Below are 21,462 nucleotides of genomic sequence, written 5' to 3'. Positions count from 1 at the left end.
TTCAGGTCCAAAATTCTTAAACTAAGCAGCATATGAAGAAACCCCTAAATTGTCCTCTGACAGCCTCCGTGCCACAAAATTAGTTAAATCTCTATCAGATCTCTAGTGCCTCAGGGAAAGCTCATTGAAGACAGAACACTGAGGTCAGGAAAAAGTGCCATTGTGTACTTTCCTACCTCTCTATTTGCTGCTTACTCATTGTCTGGAAAGGTATTTTTCTTTCATTTTCCGTGAGGTTCTGCAAGGCTTTGCTCTTGATTTATTTTCCTTCATTCCTTAGTCCTTAAGAGGCCCAGTAATGCTCTGAAGGACAGCTGGTCTTGCTTTAAAATGCTAAATATTAAGGTTCAGGGAACAAAACAGAACAAAATTCCCAGAAAAATAAATAAATAAATAATATATATATATATATATATATATCCCAGAACAAAATCTTAAAAATACATCACACAAAGGGAAAAAGAGATTTGTGCTCTCAAAGGTACCTTTCAAAAAGGGTGGTATACAGAAGTGTATCCCAAGGCAGGGGTGTCCTTGCCCTCAGTTTACTAGAGGGCTCAGCCACCTGTCTCAGAGGAGAGAAGTTTTCACAGTATTCATTGGGTATTCAGCATAATCACTTCAGAAGTACTATTGTCCAATGAGAAAATTCAGAAAATAATAGATTAGGAATACTAGAAATAAAGATACATTACTCCTCTACTATTTTTGTTAAAATTCCTAATAATGCCTGATCGTGAGAGATGATGTGGCACCCATAGACCTGGGCTGGCAGGAGGGAAGATTAGCCAGCTGCAACTTGATAAACGCATGGAAAACACCAACTCACATCATATTATATCCATGCTATTTCTCTATTTTAGATCAATCCGTTTCCATCTAAGCAAAATTATTGAGCTATCTCCCAGGACATGTCTACACCACAAAAGAAGCAAACAAATGAAAATCACTCCAACTATTAACATGTAGACAAATGGATAATCTGCTTAACATGATCTTGTGTTCCAGTGGGGGGGGAACAAAACAAACAAACAAACAAAAAAACAAAAAACGAAAAACAAGCAAATGTCTGCTACTGTACTGCTCTTTTCAATTTCACAAGTATAGTTTGTGATTGAAGAATATATTGTAATTTGCAGAAGTTCTGAAGAAAATTCAAGAGTTGTTGTTTTGTGAAGGACTCAAAAAAATTTCTATTTATACTACCAAAGAGAAAGTTGTGAGGTTATTTGGTAGCAGTTTATACAAGGAACTGAAGTTTGATAACAGCTCTTCAATCTTGTAGAGAAAGACAGAAAAACATGTTATGGCTGATATGTGAAACTACCTGTATGCAAGATTAGAAATCAGCTGTTTGATTTTAAAAATACGGATAATGAGCCATTGGAACACATCATAAAAGATTCTGAAGTACTAAAGAGCTGTAAATCAAGGACAGGTTTGACTTTTCTAGGCAAAAATAAGCTCAGATAGAGAAGTTTTATGGTTTATTTTACACAGGTCACAGTTGATTATTACAATGAAAATGTACTTTCTAATTTTGAATTTCGTATCTGTTGCCTCAATTTGTTAGATCATGAAATCTTAAAAAAATGCTCGTTATTTCTGCATGAGAAACTCACACAGACATCATGTAGTTTGGTTTGTTAATAGAAACAGTAATAATTCTAGAATAATGACAAGAGATAACTTGTCCATGTTTCTACCAACAGTTGCTATGTATCATATACCAGGTTCTTAATAAGAAAAGCCCAAGAAAAATGTGCAACCCAGCTGCATAAGGACTTTTATATAATGAAATAATACTATGATACTATATACTTTATTTTGAACAAACAGAAAGCTGTTCTGATTTCTGAAAACTAAAAGTTTATGAAATAATCAAAAACTGCAAAATCTTCAAGACAATTTCATATATATCTATAAATAAAATCTTTCTTTTGTCTTCTGAAAAATATATTTAAATCTTACTCTCCCAATATAGAAGATCACAACTTTTTTTTTTTTTATTCCAAGTCATTTTGGAGTCTTTTCAGAAATGACAGTACCGTTAGAAATGTTGATAAATCTCAAATATACATAAAACTTATTAATTCAGCTCAAATCTATGTAGATTTGCAGAGGTTTACTGCTACTTTCTGTACACTGAGAAATTAACATTTTTAAGAGCTTCATCTAACCCAATGGGAGTGTGGAGGATTGCTTTCAAATACAGCAGCTGAAGTAAACACATTACCCATGTTTTCTATTACCCAGGGACAGTGTGTTCATTCTAAATATTTATTGTGAAAACCTGTACATCAGTTTCCAAGAAACCAAGATTTCTCTTGATAGTTGCCCTCCGCACAAGAGCTGAAATCCTCAACTTGAGAAACTCTCCTAGTAAATAGTGCTAAGTTGCGGAATCCCACACTTTCAGTGCTAAATACAAGATTCTCTGCTTTTAAGTTTCTTTTTACAACAAGGAAGATAGAAAAAGGACTAGTAGAACAAAGTCTTCCCATATATTCAGTCTTTAGATCTAGGTTCTATATCTTAAAACTGGAAATCCTGTTGTCACTCCTTGGCTGTACATAATAATTTACACCTGATCAAAGCACAAACAAAAGACATCCAATGTCAATTTTAAGAAATGAGGAGGCAGAATTCAACACCAATTCAAAATATGATTAAAAATATAATAAATACATTCCTTCTTGCAAGCCAGCCAGTACAGATTATGGTTCTTAGTCTCTCTTATACCTTCCTTTGTTAGTTCAGATAAGTATGATCCAGTATTTTCTCCACATGGACTTTTAATGCTGAAACTGCTTTCTGATGAGATAAACATGCACTCTTGAATCATTTTTGTCATTCTTTTTTAACAACCTATCTAGTTTTCAAAGATCTTTTGAAACTTGTGAACACCATCCGATTCATGTTCTAGTTTTGGCCTAGTGCTGTTTTGCATACAGCTCTGCTATACACTTAACAACAGTTCATTATAATACTGTACTAAGAACCATATCATAGGGATTTAAATGAACATATCATCCTCCTGTGCTATTACTTCTGAGGCTATAAGTGTAAACAGTTTTCATACCAGTTGAATTCTTGGCCTCAGTTTTCAATTTGTCAGTTTACCATTAAGCTAATTCATATGACAGAAATACATAATTGAATTGGAACAAAATTCACTGCCCGTGAATGTTTTATGTATAGGCATAGAGTCTATTTTGAAGTCTATTCTATCCACTTCATACATAGGCTGAATGGGACCTACAGAAGAAATTCTATACTCTATACTATAACTAGTGATAGAACTAGAGGCAGTGGCCTCAAGTTGCATCAGGGGAGGTTTAGGTTGGAAATTAGAAGGAATTTCTTCTTAGAAAGAGCAGCCAGATAATGGAAAGGGTTGGCCCCTTTCCATTTCCACCTTGGTGGTGGAGTCATCATCCCTGGGAAAGTTTAAGAAAAAGTTGGACCTGGTGCTTAGGGACATGGTTTAGTGGGTAATATTGGTGGTAGGGTGATGGTTGGACCAGATGATCTTAGAGGGCTTTTCCAACCTTAATGATTCCATGATTTTTCTAAAAGTCTTTAGAAGCTTCCTTAGGAAACTTTCATAGAAAAGTTATTTACTTTACTTTTTAATTTACAAAAGTTGAACACTACGTTCTACCAAAAACTGACAGTTTTCTCAAGCTAGATAAAATAGAGTTTTTTGTTTTATTTATTATTATTATTATTATTATTATTATTATTATTATTATTATTATTATTATTATTATTATTATTATTATTATTGAATTATTAATAAATTAATAAATTAATAATAATAATAATAATAATAATAATAATAATAATAATAATAATAATAATAATAATAATAATAATAATAATAATTTCATTTCTGGCCTAAAATGTGAGATCCATGATAAAGTTCTAGACAAGTACTGTTTTCAGTCTCTGAAACTGAGATGCAGCCTTCAGTCTACTGTGAAAATTGCTAATACTATGCAGTTTATAGGAGAAAAATTCTTGAATGATTCCTGAGGTACAACTGCTAGGAAAATATTCAAGTTGAAAGTAGTGGGGGTTTAAGTACCATTATTCAAATTATCTTTCATTAAAAGAAAAGATGAATTCATCAGGTTAAACAAGACTGACACTAAATTTTTAAAATGTCCATAAATAATGAAGGAAGAAAAAGTAAAGTATTTCTCTATTTTTAAATGTGCTTCCTTACAATAAATCTGAACCTCCAATCATCTTTTATGTTTGCACAATGTTAGAAAATATACTGTTTTACTTCTACTAATACCTTTATTACTTCTACACCAACTACTATTTTTTCTTACAAGAAAGATATACGAGTATTAGAAACAGTACTAATCTAATGTTAATTTGATACAATACTCAGTCCCAAGAGAAAAAAAAATCAGCCTTGGCCACCAGGTATTCTGTTTGCTCTCTTCAAGCTTTTCTTCGCTCTAGTTGCAGTTGAAAGATCTAAAGGAGCTGAATCTAGCTGTGCAAGAAATATTTACAACAATATTAGCAAAAACCTGCAGAAATTTTGTATGAAGAGATTTGTTAACAGAAAAAACACTGTGGAAAATGCATGTATAAGAGACCTAGCTTTTAAAGTTGTACTCTGTTTTTATCATGAAACATTATTCTCTTCTCCTTAAATATCATGGATAAAGCACTCAACATCCCATTTCAACATATGAAGCAATGGTCCTACTGACTTGAGTCTCTTTATATACATGACAGTAATTCAGTCTCTGAATATGGTGTGAAATAGGAACATTTGATGGCATAATTAAAAACCCAAGTCAAACTTTATGTACAAGTGGGTCAAACTAAAGCTGCCATTCTTGATTTTAGAATGCTCAGTTCTGTAACATTAATGATATTTTTATGTACACAGAGAGATAACAAATAATATTCCAACAAATCTGCATATATGCTTTCCTATAATATATTCTACTTGCTTGAGTGAATTTTGTAAACCAAAATGCCTTCCTGTCAGTCAGCTAAAAAAGACAACCATAGATTAGTGTGACAGTGTAACTACACAGGTTAAACTAAGGTTTATACATGTCAGTTGAAGTTATTGAAATCAATCAAATTGAAATAGAATCAAAGAATCACAGAATGACTTGGGTTGGAAGGGACCTTAAAGATCACCTAGTTCCAACCCCCTGCCATGGGCAAGGACACCTCCCACCAGACCAGGTTGCTCAAAGCCCCATCCAGCCTGGCCTTGAACACCTCCAGAGGTGGCGCATCCACAGCTTCTCTGGACAACCTGTGCCAGGGCCTCACCACCCTTACAGTAAAGAATTGAATATCTAACCTAAATCTCCCCTCTCTCAACCCATTCCCCCTTGTCCCCTCCCTGACATGGAGTCCCTCCCCAGCTTTCCTGTACCGTTTAGGTACTGGAAAGCCAATATAAGGTCTCCCTGGTGCCTTGTCTTCTCCAGGCTGAACAACCCCAGCCTGTCTTCATAGGAGAGGTGCTCCAGCCCCTTGATCATCCTCATGGCCCTTGTCTGGACTCATTCCACTACTTCCGTCTCCTTTTTGTGCTGGGGTCCCCAGAGCTGACTGCAGCACTCCAGGTGGGGTCTCATGAGAGCAGAGTAGACGGGTAGAATCACCTCCCTCGACTTTCTGGCCACACTTTTGATGCAGCCCGTAAGATATGCTTGGCTTTTTGGGCTGCAAGCACACATTGATATGCATGGTATATACATACATCTTTTTGTTAATTTGGTCCTACTATTCTGATTTCAAAATAGGTATGGAATAATGAACCATTTTGAGAAAAGTGTGCACTTTGTTTTGATATATAAGGGTATCTGATATCATGCTTTTTTCAGTACCTTATATATAATTTCCAAAAGCTCTCTATATAAACCAAAACCATATATGTGGTCTCTTCCAAATGTAGGTGATCACTTATCTCTACATGGGATTTTGTACAAATTTAAAGTACAAAGTTATATTGTATTAGTCAGATGCTCACATTATATTTTATTGTTTTTGTTTATTTGTTTGTTTTTGTTTGTTTTCTAATCAATAGATTTTAATACCCAGGTCACATCATTATAAAGAAAACAAACAAACAAACAAGCAAGCAATTATCCTAAAAAGAGTTCTCAATTTCTGCATTTCTAGTCTGGAATACTTGCATTTCTTTTCTGCGCCTTTTACCTGCTCCACCAAAAATACAAATATTTGCACACTGAATAATTAGTTTAGACACTTGACTACAAATCATCCAATATATGAAAAACTAATATTTTTTTATTGCATTTAAAATTTTATTTTAGATATTTTATATTTGGTATTCATACTTTTTACTCTTTGTGATTAGCAAGCTTGTCTAAACTTTCCGACTAGCAAAATCCTTCTTCCAAACAAATTCCCCTTACTTCTGATTGTCTTTTCCCTTGCCTACTTAGGAAATAAGAAAAACACAGATGATATATTAGTCTATATATCAATGACATATATCAGTGATACACATCATATCTAAACTCTCTGTGCTGTAACTATTTCTTTGAAACAACTGAGATATATTCAATACTATCCTCTAAGTACAGACCTCTGTAAAAAAAAAAAAAACAAATTCCTAACACTAGCTTACTGTGCAGAAATTATAAAAAGTGACCATCAATAAACATGTTATATAAATTCAATTTAACATTTTAGAGTCCAAGAAACAATCACTGCATTCTGTGTGCAGAATAAAGAGAGATACCTGGGGCCAAGGGATTTATTAACATTACTGTAAGAACAGTTCACTGATGAGTTTTATTCTGGCCAATGTGGACTACACAACTGATCTTAGTAGAAGAACCATGGAAATAATGGGTAGCTAGCCAGACAAGTTTGCAGTGCAGATTCAGATAGAGTTTTCTGAGGGAGTAGGTGCATCTTGTTGGGAAAACAAAACAAAACAAAACAAAAAACATACTAATAAATGTTATGTTGTTATGCTCTATACTTTAGTAGAAGCTTTCAAAATGTTCAGGGCAAAAAATAAAGCAGACATACATTATTTTTTATATTCTAATATTCTACCCTTGTTAAAAAATAAATAAATAAAAGATTTAATTGCTTAGATCATTTTATTTGCTGTTAAACTTGCAAGAAAGTAAGAGTGCATTCAAGTATGCAAACCTCTACCAACCAGTTTGTCATATGTTCAAATATACAATATATTAAAAATAAATAAATAAATAAAATACAATATAATGCAATATGCATTAAAACAAAACAACAACAACAACAAAAAGAAAGAAACAAAAAAAAACTAGTATATCTTTAAGAAAATTATAATAGCTGGTATTACAATTCTAACATAGAAAGACACCATACAATTACAAGAGACAAGTTTGGTAAGGGACCATCCTTCATCCTCACTAATGGGAGGACAAGCCACTACTACATGCTTTGAAGAATTGGGGAATATGTATGGTAGTAATGTGATGAATAGGTAGCGTGTATGCAGATTGTCCATAAATTGAACACTTCTTCAGTATTTCAATATGTTGATTTTGGTGTAGGTGTTTTTTTTTGTTTTTTTTTTGCTTGTTTGTTTGTTTGTTTTTAATGTAAGTGAACTTTTTTAAGATAGGGATGAAATCATGTTTCTGAGAACGTTGTCCAAACACTTCTTGAACTCTAGCAGGCTCAGTGCCATGACCACTGCCCTGGGGAGCCTGTACCAGTGACCAGGTACCCTCTTGGTGAAGAACGTTTTCCTAACATCCAGCCTGAACCTCCCTGATATAAATTAATCAACTCCAATTATATGATGTAAGTTAGCCAGCCCCAGATTCAGTTCCAGAATATTTTCTGGGGAAATATGAGGGAGTATACGTATTTGTCAGAATCAATGTAATTGTAAATAGACCTAGAATCTAGCCTAGGTAGGGCTATATTTCAAATACAGGAAAAAAAAAAAAAAGTCTCAATTTCAAGAAGTCAAAATATCTATGGATTTTGTCTTACTAAGATGCTACACTTGAGGCTGACTGTACCATGTAGGTACTGCCTAAAAGGAAGTAACAAAATGATCCATATATATCTCTAAGAAAAGCTTCTAACATTGCCTGAATATACTGACATGAGCTGTTTCATCATTAGAATGTATTTTCCTGAATTTACTGTCAAGAATTTTGCAAGAAAACTAGGCTACCCATATGCATATTTTAGAACAATACAATAGATGCAGTAGAAGGTAATTTTAGGTACATGTTGAGTCTGGAGGGTTAGACAGCTTGTTTAGAAAGATAGTAATGCTAGTGGTATTTTGTCGGTAAGCAATCCAAGCTTTCTGTTAATGTATTTAAACCTTGTTCACATACTTAATTTTAAAAATCTTGTGCTTTTTATGCTATCTTAAATGTGGTGGAAAATTATACTGTAGGTCACAGTGTTTCCTTAAGTTAGTTCTCTCACTCATATTCCTGTCAGTCTGTTGTGCTATGAATTAAACCTTTATACCTCTTCAGCACAGTAGGCTGTAAATTAATAGGTGCAAATAAAGCAATAGTGTTGTGAATTAAGCATCAATTTATTGCTTCTGTACTTCTCACTTCATACATCGTTCACATGCTGGTGTTAACAGCTAAGCAGTCTCTGTGTCTGTACAGATAACACTGGCAAGAGATATTAGTTTACAGTCACTAATACTAACATCAAGTTAATTCACCACCCTCTTTGTTTTAGGCTAAATAACTTTTCAAAAGCTGATGATACTTTTATCTACATGGTTATTAATATATATATGTATAATATTTAGGATGAAGATATTACAAAAGATAAAGCAATGCATTTCAGATATGCTTTCTTTAAACACAAATGTAAGAACTTTTTCAAGATTTCTACATGACACATTACCATAATCTAAGCATCTTTATTAACAGGGCCTTAAAAAATTGCCTTTGCATCAGAACTCTACCATTTTTAATCAGATTATTTCCATCACATCTATCTCTGAACACAAGATTGAAACACAATGCAAAGTAAAGCTGCTGTCCAAAATGAATGTTACATTGTTTTGTTACATTTCTACCTGAAGCTCAAAAGAACTACATGCATATTTCATCATTTGCCATCATTACATGGGCAAGTATCTCGTGAAAAAATCACAGAATGCTGATAAGGCTACCAAATATTTAGCAGGAAAGAAAAAGGCAGTCCAGGCTTCACTGCTGTCCTGCACAGCAGAGGAAAATGTACCAAGAAATTTCTGTTTTGGGGGAAGAGGAAAGGAGAGAGGATATGCCTGATGTATCAATGTGGTGATTAGTGATGATGGTTTTCCTGTGTGCTTAGGATGTTTTTGCTCACTCTGTGCAGGTGGTAGCGCTGACCTGAGTGCACCTCCCAGGCACATTTGGGATGGCACCCTGCAAAGGCTCATCTGACCTAATGCCCCAAATTCTCATCACTGCTATACTGAAGTTCAGATTTCCCAGACACCCCTCACGCCATCCTGAAGCTGTTTCCAAAACTTTACCAGCTCTTTAAAATCTGTCATGCCCAATCTACCCAAACAAAACTCTTTTCATGTTAGATTCACTTTTGTCTCCCGGCTTCCCCACTCAAAGCCCTGACTACTTCCATGATCTACCTTTTCCAGTGCAGCACCAGGAATTCAATGATCACTTAAAAATCACAAAAAAGATCATACATTTCAGCTTATTTTTGAGTGGTTACTCTTGATACTCTTTAGCCTTGTCTTCAGTATTCAATTAGAATCTGAATCTGCCTCACTGTGACCAGTGAAGCTCATGTCCTCATATAAAATACCCTATAATGTTTAATACACACTATAATAATCATAATAAAACAAACAAACAACAAAATCCACACACTTTCTATTATATCTAAAACAATTTAAAGTCAGGAAATAAATAAAAATACCTTCAGGATGCTGAAAGAGAAAGGGAGACAACATCTAGAACATGGAAAAGTAAATAAAAAACAATTTGTCTTAAAATAAGAATTTCTTTGCAGCATTGCTTTATTTTCCATAGTATTTTTTATATTCCATTTTTCAACTTTCCTCCTATAGAAATGCTAAAGGGAGACACAGTTCACTACCTCTCATCTACATTGTGTTTTAGTGTCATATAATCATAGAATAGTGGAAGGGACCCACAAGGATCATCGAATCCAACTCCTGGCTCCACACAAGACCACCTGAAAATCAGACCATATGTCTGAGAGTGTTGTCCAAACACTTCTTGAACTCTGGCCGGCTCAGACTCCAAAGACGGACTCCAAAGACAAAGAGCAGTGTTCACTATTTTTTCCCAAGTCTGCTAGCAATATACTTAGAACTGTGGATAATTCATTCTTTCAAGCAAGCATTTGAATGCCTGCAGAAAATGCATTTTGGAACATGATGATTTTGATAAATATAGCAAAGTACAAGATACATCACTGATGAGATGAGCTTATTAATACTTATTACGGAAAAAACATAGGAGTGAAGGAACTGTTTATCTGCATATGTTTGGATATAGCAACTGGTATGCCAAAGAACTGGATATAGATACTGAATTAAAACATGTTATTTCCCCCTCAGGGAATCTTAAAAGATTCTGGAAAGCAATATTTTAAGAACTAGAGGATATCAGTTGTCTGTTTTCCCAGTTTAGTGGTAAAGGTGCCATAAATGCCTCCTATGCAAAATGCTGTGGTTACTTTCCTTCCAAATCCCCTAATCTGTTAGTGGGATAATCCTTTCAAAGACTATTTAACAATTCTGAGACCAATGAAACATTCACTCCAACACTACAGATCTGCAGAGGCAGTAAAGTTCAGCACAATATTTGCAAACTGCTTATGCATCATTTTGACTATGACTACATCACATGGCTGAGTTTCTTCTTTTCTCTTTTCTTTTTTTTTTGTTTTTTTTTTTTTTTTTTCTCTTTTTTTTTTTTCCTGCTTTTGTTTTGTTTTGTTTTTTAAGGGGGCAGAGTATAATTTTCAAACCTTAATCTATTAAAATAAAAAAGGGAATTATCTATTAGATTAGGGATTATCTATAGATTAGGGACTATCTATTACAATAGATAGGGAATAGGAGATTGACTAGAATGTGTCAGTGCTTGTTTGGGATAAATTTTACCAGATTATAAGCTTAGAAGTTTGATCATGGCAGCAAATGCTGGAGGATGTAGAATCAGACAATTTTGGAAGGAGGGAAAGGGAAGGGAGTCTTTAAAAGGCATGAAACTTGCCATATCACTTTGGGATTCTGTCATTTACTGTCAGCAATATGTGCAATATGCCTAATGAATATATGTGTTAGTACAGGATTCTGAACAAATGATGTATGGAAGAAATCAGTTAGTATAAATACACTGTCATGCTTCATGAACATAACTTTAATGCAAATCATGGGAGGAAACATATTATGCTCACTGTATTTTTCAGTCTTGTAAGGTTCTTCATACAGATACATATACTACCTTTCTTGCTCGTCTTAAAAGTATCTTTGTCCTTCCAATGTATCTTGGCTTTTTGGAACAGTATTATCTTCTATGTTAAAACAGATAAAGAAGTATTTAGCATTCCTATCTACTTTTGAAATGGAGTATTCAAATACTAAACAGCATTACTGAATTTCAAATGTGGTAGACTAATAAAAATATATAGAGAGAGAACAACTGAAAACTTTGCAATGTGGAAGTTAATAGAATTATAGAATTCAAGGGTAACTATGCAACTTCTTTTTCTTTTATATGGGAATGAAATGTTCATTGCAGATCAGATGGACAGGTTATCAAGTACAGAAGATTATATTTACAGGACCAATTTTCCTGACCAAAACAGGTAAAAGAGAAAATTGGGTTAAAACCTAGAAAAAGGTAAGAGCTTCCTAAAACTAGCAGGCAACAAGATAACTGCATCTCCAAGATAAACAAATGGCTTTGCAGTTTCAGTAGAGTTTCACTGGTGACAAACAGGGATGTCTGGCAACAGCTCTTCAAAGAGGCTAAAATAAATACATCAATTCAAATAAAATAATCTAACAGTATTCTAAAACAAACAAAAAAAAAGTTTGAATCTGATTGCCTTCCTCTTGTTCCATGGTCATGGAACATCCTTTCTTGCTTGACGGAAAAGGAAAAGAAAATAAATGGAGCCCTATATTCTCAAGGGTGCACCCAGAACCATTTTTGGGTGTATAAAACAACTTTATTGGAAGCGCATCTGCAAGCAACTTTTTCACAGTAAACCAATAGATGGTGCTCTTCAGCTGTATAATCATATAATTTTGAGATAACTATTCAGTTCATATGTATGGATCTGCTTCCATGGATATCTATTAAAGAGGTGATTTACTCCACTCGGTATGTTCATGCATTACTTTGTTATAGACTTCTCACAATACAGATGGTAAGATTAAGACAGATCTCTATAAACAAGGAAATACATAGATTGGAATGCTACTGATTTGAACTATATGTAAAAGCTTGTTCTGGTGTATTTATTTAAGAAATACAATTTACTATTATGACCCAGTAGTTACAAGAGTTAATTCATTACACAGAAACAAGATGAGGGTTTCAGATGACTCTAGCTGCTTATGTCAAACCATATGCCAAGTATATAGCAATTCATTACCATTGCTTCCAAATCACTCTCACGTTCACATCCATTTTTATGGCCTTTCACTAGGATTTGAAGTGATTTATAAGAAAGTCAGAATAATCTTAAAGGTATTTTTAAATAGTATTAGAAAATTAATTTGGACTAAAATAATGTATGAGGTGTACTCCATTCATTCTCTTCTATTAGCAAAAATTGGGAAAAAAATTGAAGGATAATAATTTTGGGTCAAAATGGAACCAGTCAGATAATATTAGTAAGGTAACGAATTAAAACAAACTAGTTTCAATGTTAAGATTTCAAGTTCAAAAGTAGTAATTGAAACATGTTTCTTATCACCATAATCACCTTTCATGCAAATTGTAATATTAGAGATTTTGTGTGTGTGTGTGTATGTGTGTGTGTGTGTGAAATATGTTTTTAATTTTGCAAAAATGATGGCAAAGACATACTTGCTTGAAAAAGCCTGAGTCTGACTTATCTATGGCCATGTGAATTGCTTTACCTCACCTGAAAATACTCAGTCCAAATTAAATATATATGTACATATGTATATTCATCTTGAGGGTCAGTCTTTGGGAAGACTCATTTTCCCGAGTGATATATTTCTGATCTTACATCATTTTAGGTACTTCTTAATGCTATCTCTAGATCCAACTTGATTTAATTTTAAATACCACATTAATTTAGATGGAATCTAAAGAGACATGTTTGAAACTATTTAAAAGAGAGATTTAATTTACAGAAATCACATAAATAAGAAATTTATTTTAGTTGTAATAATAAATCACAGAGGAGTCCTTCAGATTTTTCAAAAATCCAGACAATTGATGGACTTTGAGATGTACTCCAGACATACCAATAAACAGTTTTTCTGATATGCTTCCAGAAGTACTCTTCTTGGCATTGCAAACGAAAGCTTTCCAACTCAAGATAAACATGTTTTACATCTCAAGCTCCTTTATGTAATAGCAAATTAAGTGAGTGATTCAAATTCAAAAAGGTTTCTTTCATCTACATTCTAATAATACTTTTACTTCCTCCACAGATTAAAAAATCTGTTCTACCTGCTTCACATTCATTTTGCAAACACTAATGTTCATCTTTTTAAGCCTGTTGACACTCATATTGATTCAAAGCAGGAAGAAAAATGTGTTCATCTATATGTGAACATCCATTCAAGACCCAGACCTACATAACTGCACTTTACTTAGACAAAAAACTTTAATAACTTTGGACGCTCTAATTGTATCATGGACATAAAATGAATAGTGAGGTAATGTCACTTGAATCTTTTATAAGCTAATACCATTAGGATGGATTGCATGCATGATTTTCAAATAATCTTTCATGAGGTAAAAAATAAAAATAAAAAAAAAATAAAAAAAAAAAACACTTGTTCTTTTCCAGGGCTTTGGAATACAAACCTACAATCAGCTCTATAACGTGGAAACTAACTGAACATCTTAAAGAAGGTTTAGAAACGTGAGGCATATAATATAATAAATATAATATTTTATAGATACATCATACTGTTTTTCCTCAGCATGTAGATTCTACTTGTTCTAGCATTTCTATAACTTCACTTTATTGTTTATTAGAAGTCCATTCATTTTTCATGGTAATCCTACTAGAACTGCTTATTACTTTGCCTATAACCTATCTGCAAAGGGTAATTGTCACTAAATTGATCACTAATTGATCACTGAAGAATCACTAATCTGATCTTTTTTCTTTGCTTTCCTTCTCTTTCTAACTTTTGCAGTGCTGTGTTTCTATGCTTTTCAAAAGGAAAATATTTGGCTTATTCTCCAGCAAATAGAGCAATCATAATTACCAATTCATGCTAATGGAATATGTGTCTTCTAACACAGAATTACTGCAGAAATCTGTTGACGTGATGCCAGATACAATAAGAGGGAGCAGTGAAAAAAAAAAAAAAAAAAAAAAAACATATTTTAATATGAAACACCTCTAGACCATTAGTTTTAAGTATGGAACAATTTCACATTAAAGCACAGAGCACAGCTGATTTTAATAGATTACAACATGCACTACATTTAGCATGTCTCTAATGTTGCTATGGTAACCATTCTGATTTAAATATAGCTGAATGTGTAGCTTCATTCCAAATTATCCAATAACCTTTTAAACATTTCTTATAAAACTTCTCATAGCTTCTTCAAACTTTTAGTAATGATCATATGAACATGATCATATGAACATGATAATGAACATATTATCATATACATATAACCCTTAATTTTTTGTGATAATGTTTAGCTTCTAAAAATGTTTCCAATTAAAAAGCTAGTATCAAGGAAAAAGACAAAAATGTTCAGACTTGATTCTAGGAGAAAGATTCTTAGTATAGCTCTGATTTCCAACTGATCAATATCATGAGATCAATGCAGAATATGCATTCTTTGCTTTCTAAATATTCTTCTACGTCATCTATTATGAAAAATCTTCTGGAGAATGGATGTGTATATATGATTGTCTGTACATCCTAGGGATCATAGTATCATAGAATGTAAAATTATTCCTATATTTATATGTTTAAGTTCAGTAACATGATTTCTTGCAATTAAGTTACAAATACATTGTTAGTTATCTATTAGAGCCCGTCACACAAAACTGAACGGACAGATTTTTGTGTTCTGTAACAAGATTCCATTAGCTCTTTCCTTTACGTATTTCAATTTCTGCTCCTCAGAACAGACAATAACAACAACAACAACAAAAAATGCAACTTATGAATACAATGCGTGTTTGTGCATGAGAGAAAAACAAGTAGGTTGCCACACATTGAATTTCAGACAGTCAGATATGAGCACCTGATCTGATGCAAAGCTAATTCAGTGACTGCTGTTATACAATTTTTGGTTGTGTGGAAATGTAGGAGAGTAAACTTGTGACAGAGATCCAGGAGCATCCCCAGAACAAAGTTTTAATATATTTGACAGAAATGATTTCTGCACTTTTTTATTTGATAGAGTTTTTTAACAGATCAGATGCTGCATAGAACTTCACAAAATATATTGCATTGCTTAGTGAGTCATGACGTTAAAATAAGAGTGAGATTGCATCAGATCTCCAGGAAGGGCATTCTGAAGATAATATCCATCAGCAATCTGTGAGTAGCATGTCCGTGTATGGGTTTTGTTTGTTTGCCTGTTTTTTGTTTTATTTTGTTTTGTCTTTTCAAGGCTACATTTTATAGCAATGGCACATATGTCAAACACAAGACATTCTTCTCAGAGATGAAAAAAATACAAAGTCTGTATATGTAGCTTGAAGATATATCCCAATACAAACTGTTCCACAATTTAATACATTCCCATGAAAAGAACTATCAGATTCTACTTAGTACAGAGATGGTAGTTTTAGTATTGTAATTACTAAACCCTAATATTGCTAAGCCAACATTTTTAACATGAGTCTACATAAGATAAAAAAAATGCATACATGAGTACTGAATGAGGACTGAATTACTGCCTGTTTAGAAAAATAAGATGACATCCATTTGCTCTCTCTGCATTCCTATTTTTCTGTGAGGCTGAATTTTGCTCACTAAAAACCATGTCACGATAAGCTAGTGTTCAACATACAACATCTGTTAACATTCTCATACAAATGTAGAATCAGTAAATGCTCACTGCTATGCTCACCTTACCAATATAATTCTTAAAGCTGGAGAAAAGGAAGAGGAAGAATTAAGATTTGGAAAGAAGCAGGAGCAGATTATTTAGCAGATTATAAGCAGTTTTCAGCTCTGGAGGATGAAAGGAACCAAAGGAAAATTCATAACAAAATGGTCATTACTCACAAATAAAAAGCTCCCCTTAAATATCTTTTCAAAATACCCACCAACAAAGGAAAATGAAAGAAACTGGGATCGTTACAAGATCCTTGACTTACCATATAGATGGTGCTTCTGTTCCACTAATCTCTAAGAAGTCATATCCTTCCTCTAACTGGAAGTCAGTAAACACCAAAGCAATGGTATCTCCTGGTTCAGCCAGTATGGTCCAGGTGCAATCAGCGTTATTTTCATACTCTGAAGGAAAGTGAGGACTTGAAATAGTTCCACTTGTCCCACGTAGTGTCCCTCCACAAGCTCCTTCAGCTGATGAACAGAACAGTGATTACTGCTGAAGTTTTATTTTAAATACATGAAACATCATCCTGTTTCTCTCATACCGAATCCAGCTTTTCTCTGCTATGCATAGAGTACCCACAAATAGATACATACAAGAATATAGATAAAAATAATATCCAGGTGAATATAACAGAACATTCTCTGGCATTTAAGCTGCTAAGATTTTTGGGTTGTGTTTTGACTTTTTTTTCCCTTGATGGTGAGTCTTTAGTAGCAAACAAGTGGCAAACAGGCATAAATTCAGCATGGACACCAAGTACAAGACTATTTGAAAAAAATGTACTTTGGTTGTGTGAAAATATCCACAGAAGAAGCCTAAGAAAGAACTGGGAACAGAAATACATTTAGTCTCTCTGTAATATGAATTTAAAAAAAAATATTGAACATTTGTTTTCTAACATGTTGTTTATTTTTTTATAACTAAAAAAAAAAAAAAGCAGAAAAAAATATTCTTATAGATCAAGTTCTTGTCCTAAACTAGGAAGCATTAATAAAATCACATAAGCCATTCTGTAGCTATTTGCTCTGAAACAGGATGTTTATAAATAAATTCAGAACATTTTGTTCCCAGATGGACTTTCCAGGGTTCACCTATCATCACCTACTAACATTTTTACTTTTCTGAAGTTATTAATAAAATTTCATAAATTAAAGAGCAAAATAATTTCCTGTCCAGTCTGGAATGTCAATACACTACCAAAGATTGAGCAGACTTTTTGTATTTTTCCTGTTGCCCTAAGATTTCATTGAAAGCTTTCAAGAATTATTTTGTTATTAAAACACATTTTAAAAATAAATAAGTAAATAAATAAAATTAACATGTCATCTATGCAATTCATTGGCATAAAAATTTAAAAACTCATCAAGTAGCTTTCAATGTGTTATAATGTGGCTATGAAAGCTACAACAATGCTAATTAAAATATTTCTGCATAGGTGAATGATCAGACAAGAAGCATTCAGTTTTTTACCCATTTTGTCATCTCTACTTACTGCTATTATTATTAGACATTATTTACATACTAGTAAGTGCATGTGATTTAAAAACAAATAGCTTGAAAAGGTGCATGGCACAAGGAACCTACAGTCTTTTTAGGATAATGAGTGAAAAGACAATTAAAGCAACATAGAGGTAAGAGTAGAGCTGCTCCTCTCAATCACAGTTGAGAGTCTGTCAGTGAAAGTGAGTTTTAAATGAAGATTTAAAGGAAAACGGATTCATTTAAATCAAAGGAAGATTAATATTGTGGTTGGACACTTTAAAAAGGAGACTACTAAAAGAGGAAAAATAGCTAATTTTAGGAAACTAGAATTAAAGGGAGAATTGGGAGAAAGGCAGAAGTAGAATAATTTCTTAACATTTAGGCATTGTACAGAACATTACTTTGATTATAAAGATAAGAAAATACTGCTGAAGAGATTCAAGTAATTAGTCATCTTCACTTTTTCTGTATGCTAAGTAAACTTTGGCATGAATAAACGTATATACAAGCTTGGCCACCTCAAGCTTTGTAAGTGTCATGATCTGTTGGCACACAAATGTCTCAAAGCTGTATCTTTTCAATAAATTTCATGTCTTACTTTCTGGGCCCTGATATTTTTTTTTGTTCTTCCCTCAGTTCCTGGCCTCCAGTACAGTGTATATTGAAAGAGCTATTAAGCATCTGCTGGACAAAAGGTGAAAGGAAGTGAAGATTAAAGAATTCATGGATAGTCAGGGATCAGAGTCAAAATTTCTGAAGCATAATACATGCAAAGACTACAAGAATTTAAAAATTCTTTTGACATAAGAAATTAGAAAGGAGAATTGAGTTCTATTCTCCAATCTAAATCTAAAATCTAAACTCTAAAATTACACTTTCTTCCATTTTATTTTAAACTGTGCAATTTTTGAGTACTTAATTTCAGATCATCATCTAACCCAGCAAAGAAAAACAAATTAACCTGATGCGTAATATGCCAATATTTCAGTACTTCAGTACAGAAACTAACAGCAAGTTATTGATTTCCAGTGTGGTCATCATCATTATCTGAGTTTGAGTGAACCACTGAAAAAAAAAAAAAAACCAACAAAAAACTGATGATTTCCACGCTCTTTTTTTTTTTTTTTTTTTTTTTTTTTTTCAGGCTTCCTACTTTTTCATATTTTGTCATAACTTTGTGGGACTTGCTTATTGATCTATTTATTTTAAGAACCAAAAACTTATATGAATAAGCGCTCCAGTTAATGAAAGTGTACAGGTTCTACCTGTGCTCTTCAATGACAGCAAACAGGCTTTTCCCATTCAGGGTAGCCAGCAAGATGTGTAATGAACTCACTAGGTCAGCCATGGCTCTTTGGTACTGGCTGCTTGCTGTTAAATTTTGTTATGACAACATCCTCAATGACACCATCTCCCACTGTGTTTATACTGGTATTAAGTAACATGCTAGTGGTAATTTCAATGCTACTCATTGTTTATGCTGCAGAGCCCTGGAATAAGCTTTGAGCCGTAAAGCTTTGATTTTTACAGCTGACAAGGAAGGCTATGTAGTTGATTATTTCTGGCAATCACATACCAAAGTCTAAATTTATACACTATGCATTACCAATGAAAACTCAGAGGAACTCAGGCTACTTCAGATATCTGCCCAGAGGGATGCACAGCTTTTTAACCCATTCAGGAATGGCATTTCTAAGAGGTCTGCAACAAACCAAGCTAGCTCAGAAACGGAAAGGGAACATTAGTCAGGTCTGAACAGAGAAATCTGTCTTTCCTCTGACAGTTTCCATGTTCCAGAAGTCTGTACGTTGGAGACTTCCTAACCCAGAGATGGCATCCAGACTAAGGTAACCAGACTGTTGAATGTTGAAACTAAGGCAGGCAGGATGTGGCCACACTACTTAGACAGTTCGGCTATATGGACATGAGCTGTGTTTTACGAGCTGGCATGGGAGCTAGTTGGCTTCCCTGCATTGATCACCTCTTGGCCATGGGCTTCTCTATTTGATAATTCTGAGATAGATAGGACATTGCATGAGAATCTTAATGCATCAGTATGCTTGGAGTAATTTTATAGTAGCTAATGCCTGAGGCTTCAATAATACAAACTCTTAAGTGATTAACAAATTGCTTTTTAAAATGTGCAAATAATTAATTCCAAGCACTCATGGTTATTTTGAAGTTGTGAGCAACTGCACAAAGTGCTGTTTGTATCAGCACAAATGACTACTTGAAGTGTAAAGCTACAAACATTTGGATCTCTCCATAGTCAGAAATTAAGTGCTCTGAATTCATAGTAATACAGAAAAGTTTTTTTCTTGTTATGTAACTTGTAGTCATTTCCCTACCCTTTATCACTAGCAACAGAATAGATCCAATTAAAAACTTGTGACATTTTATAAATTCTCAACAAATGACATATTGTCATTTCAAGTCACATTTCATAAGGCTTATCAATTAAAGAAAATTGCAGCTTTAGACAGTTTTAAATGAACCATGGGCATAAATTATTTAGCATGGCTTATTAAAAATATCACTGAAGCAGTTCTTCATACAATTCTTTATTAAATGGCATTTTTCTGTAGCTCATTTGTGAAAAAGTATGTAATTGTACCTCATTTAATAAAATTCTTCAGTACAGAAAACACATCCATGAAATAATCGTAATTGATTACTTCCATAGATATATGCTTGGATATTTAGATATGGTTAATATGAGGAGTGAGTTAAATGCCTTTTTGGAATATTTTAAATTAACATTTTAAAATGTCTTACTGATAAAAATATAAAAACAAGCCATAGTATACCAATGCCAAGTTTAAAAATAAATTATCTCAGAGCCAACTGTCAAGCTGCTAAGCTGCCAGATTCATAAATACCAAAACCATAGCTAAGTGTTACAAAGGTAGCATTACACATTCATCAGACAACTCATTGATTTTATCTAATTCAAATTTAGAGAAGCCTGCTCTTTAACTATAAAAATATTCAGCTAACCTTCTATCAAATTTTGTTTTGTATAGCCTTCATTTTGGATAGGCAAAGAACAAACACTGGGCTTCTTTGCTTCTTTTCTGTGTTCTAAAAACTAGAAATATGTCAAAAGGTTGTAGGGCCTTTTTTTTTTTTTTTTTTTCCTATGATCACTTGAATCCAGGTGTACATAGATGAGTGCTCTAATCTTGTTTGTCTGCTTTTCTCAACTTCTCCTTTTGCTGTTGATCATTTTCAAATTAATTAAATACTTATTAGTCCATGCATTTAAGATGAATTTTCTTTCTCTCTCTGGGGTTTTCAAAGGGCACTTCAGAATAATTTAGATTGCTCTTCTTGTAGAATTGGATTTTACTAGGATTGCAGAAAACTAAGGTTTGGGAAAATAGTTTCCATTTTAAAGAATCATGGAATAATTAAGGTTGGAAAAGACCTCCAATAACATCTAGTCCAATGATCACCCTACAACCAATGTCACCCACTAAATCATGTCCCTAAGCACCAGATCCTTGAACACCCCCAGGGACAGTGACACTACCATCTCCCTTGCAAACCAGTCAATGCCTGACTGCTCTTGCTGAGAAGAAATGTCTCCTAATTTCCAACCTGAACTTCCCCTGGTACATCTTGAGGCCATTCCCTCTAGTTTTATCACTAGTTACCTGCGAGAAGAGGCTGACTCCCA

At 33.5% G+C, this 21,462-nt stretch overlaps 1 protein-coding gene across 2 annotated transcripts in view; it reads right to left on the bottom strand.

Annotated features, from left to right (window-relative positions):
* Positions 1-21,462, bottom strand: part of CSMD1 (CUB and Sushi multiple domains 1) — a 1,153,949-nt gene that overhangs the window by 549,295 nt on the left and 583,192 nt on the right. For both annotated transcript variants that reach the window (XM_068678424.1, XM_068678425.1), the window contains exon 5: positions 16,561-16,768. In XM_068678424.1, the coding sequence (XP_068534525.1) occupies positions 16,561-16,768 (208 nt within the window). The remainder of the gene's footprint in view (positions 1-16,560; positions 16,769-21,462) is intronic.

The sequence above is a fragment of the Anas acuta genome, chromosome 3 (assembly GCF_963932015.1).
Source record: "Anas acuta chromosome 3, bAnaAcu1.1, whole genome shotgun sequence".
NCBI classification, from domain to species: Eukaryota; Metazoa; Chordata; class Aves; order Anseriformes; family Anatidae; genus Anas; species Anas acuta.
The sequence above is the reverse complement of the archived record's forward strand: the minus strand, read 5'-3'. Positions and strand labels throughout refer to the sequence as shown.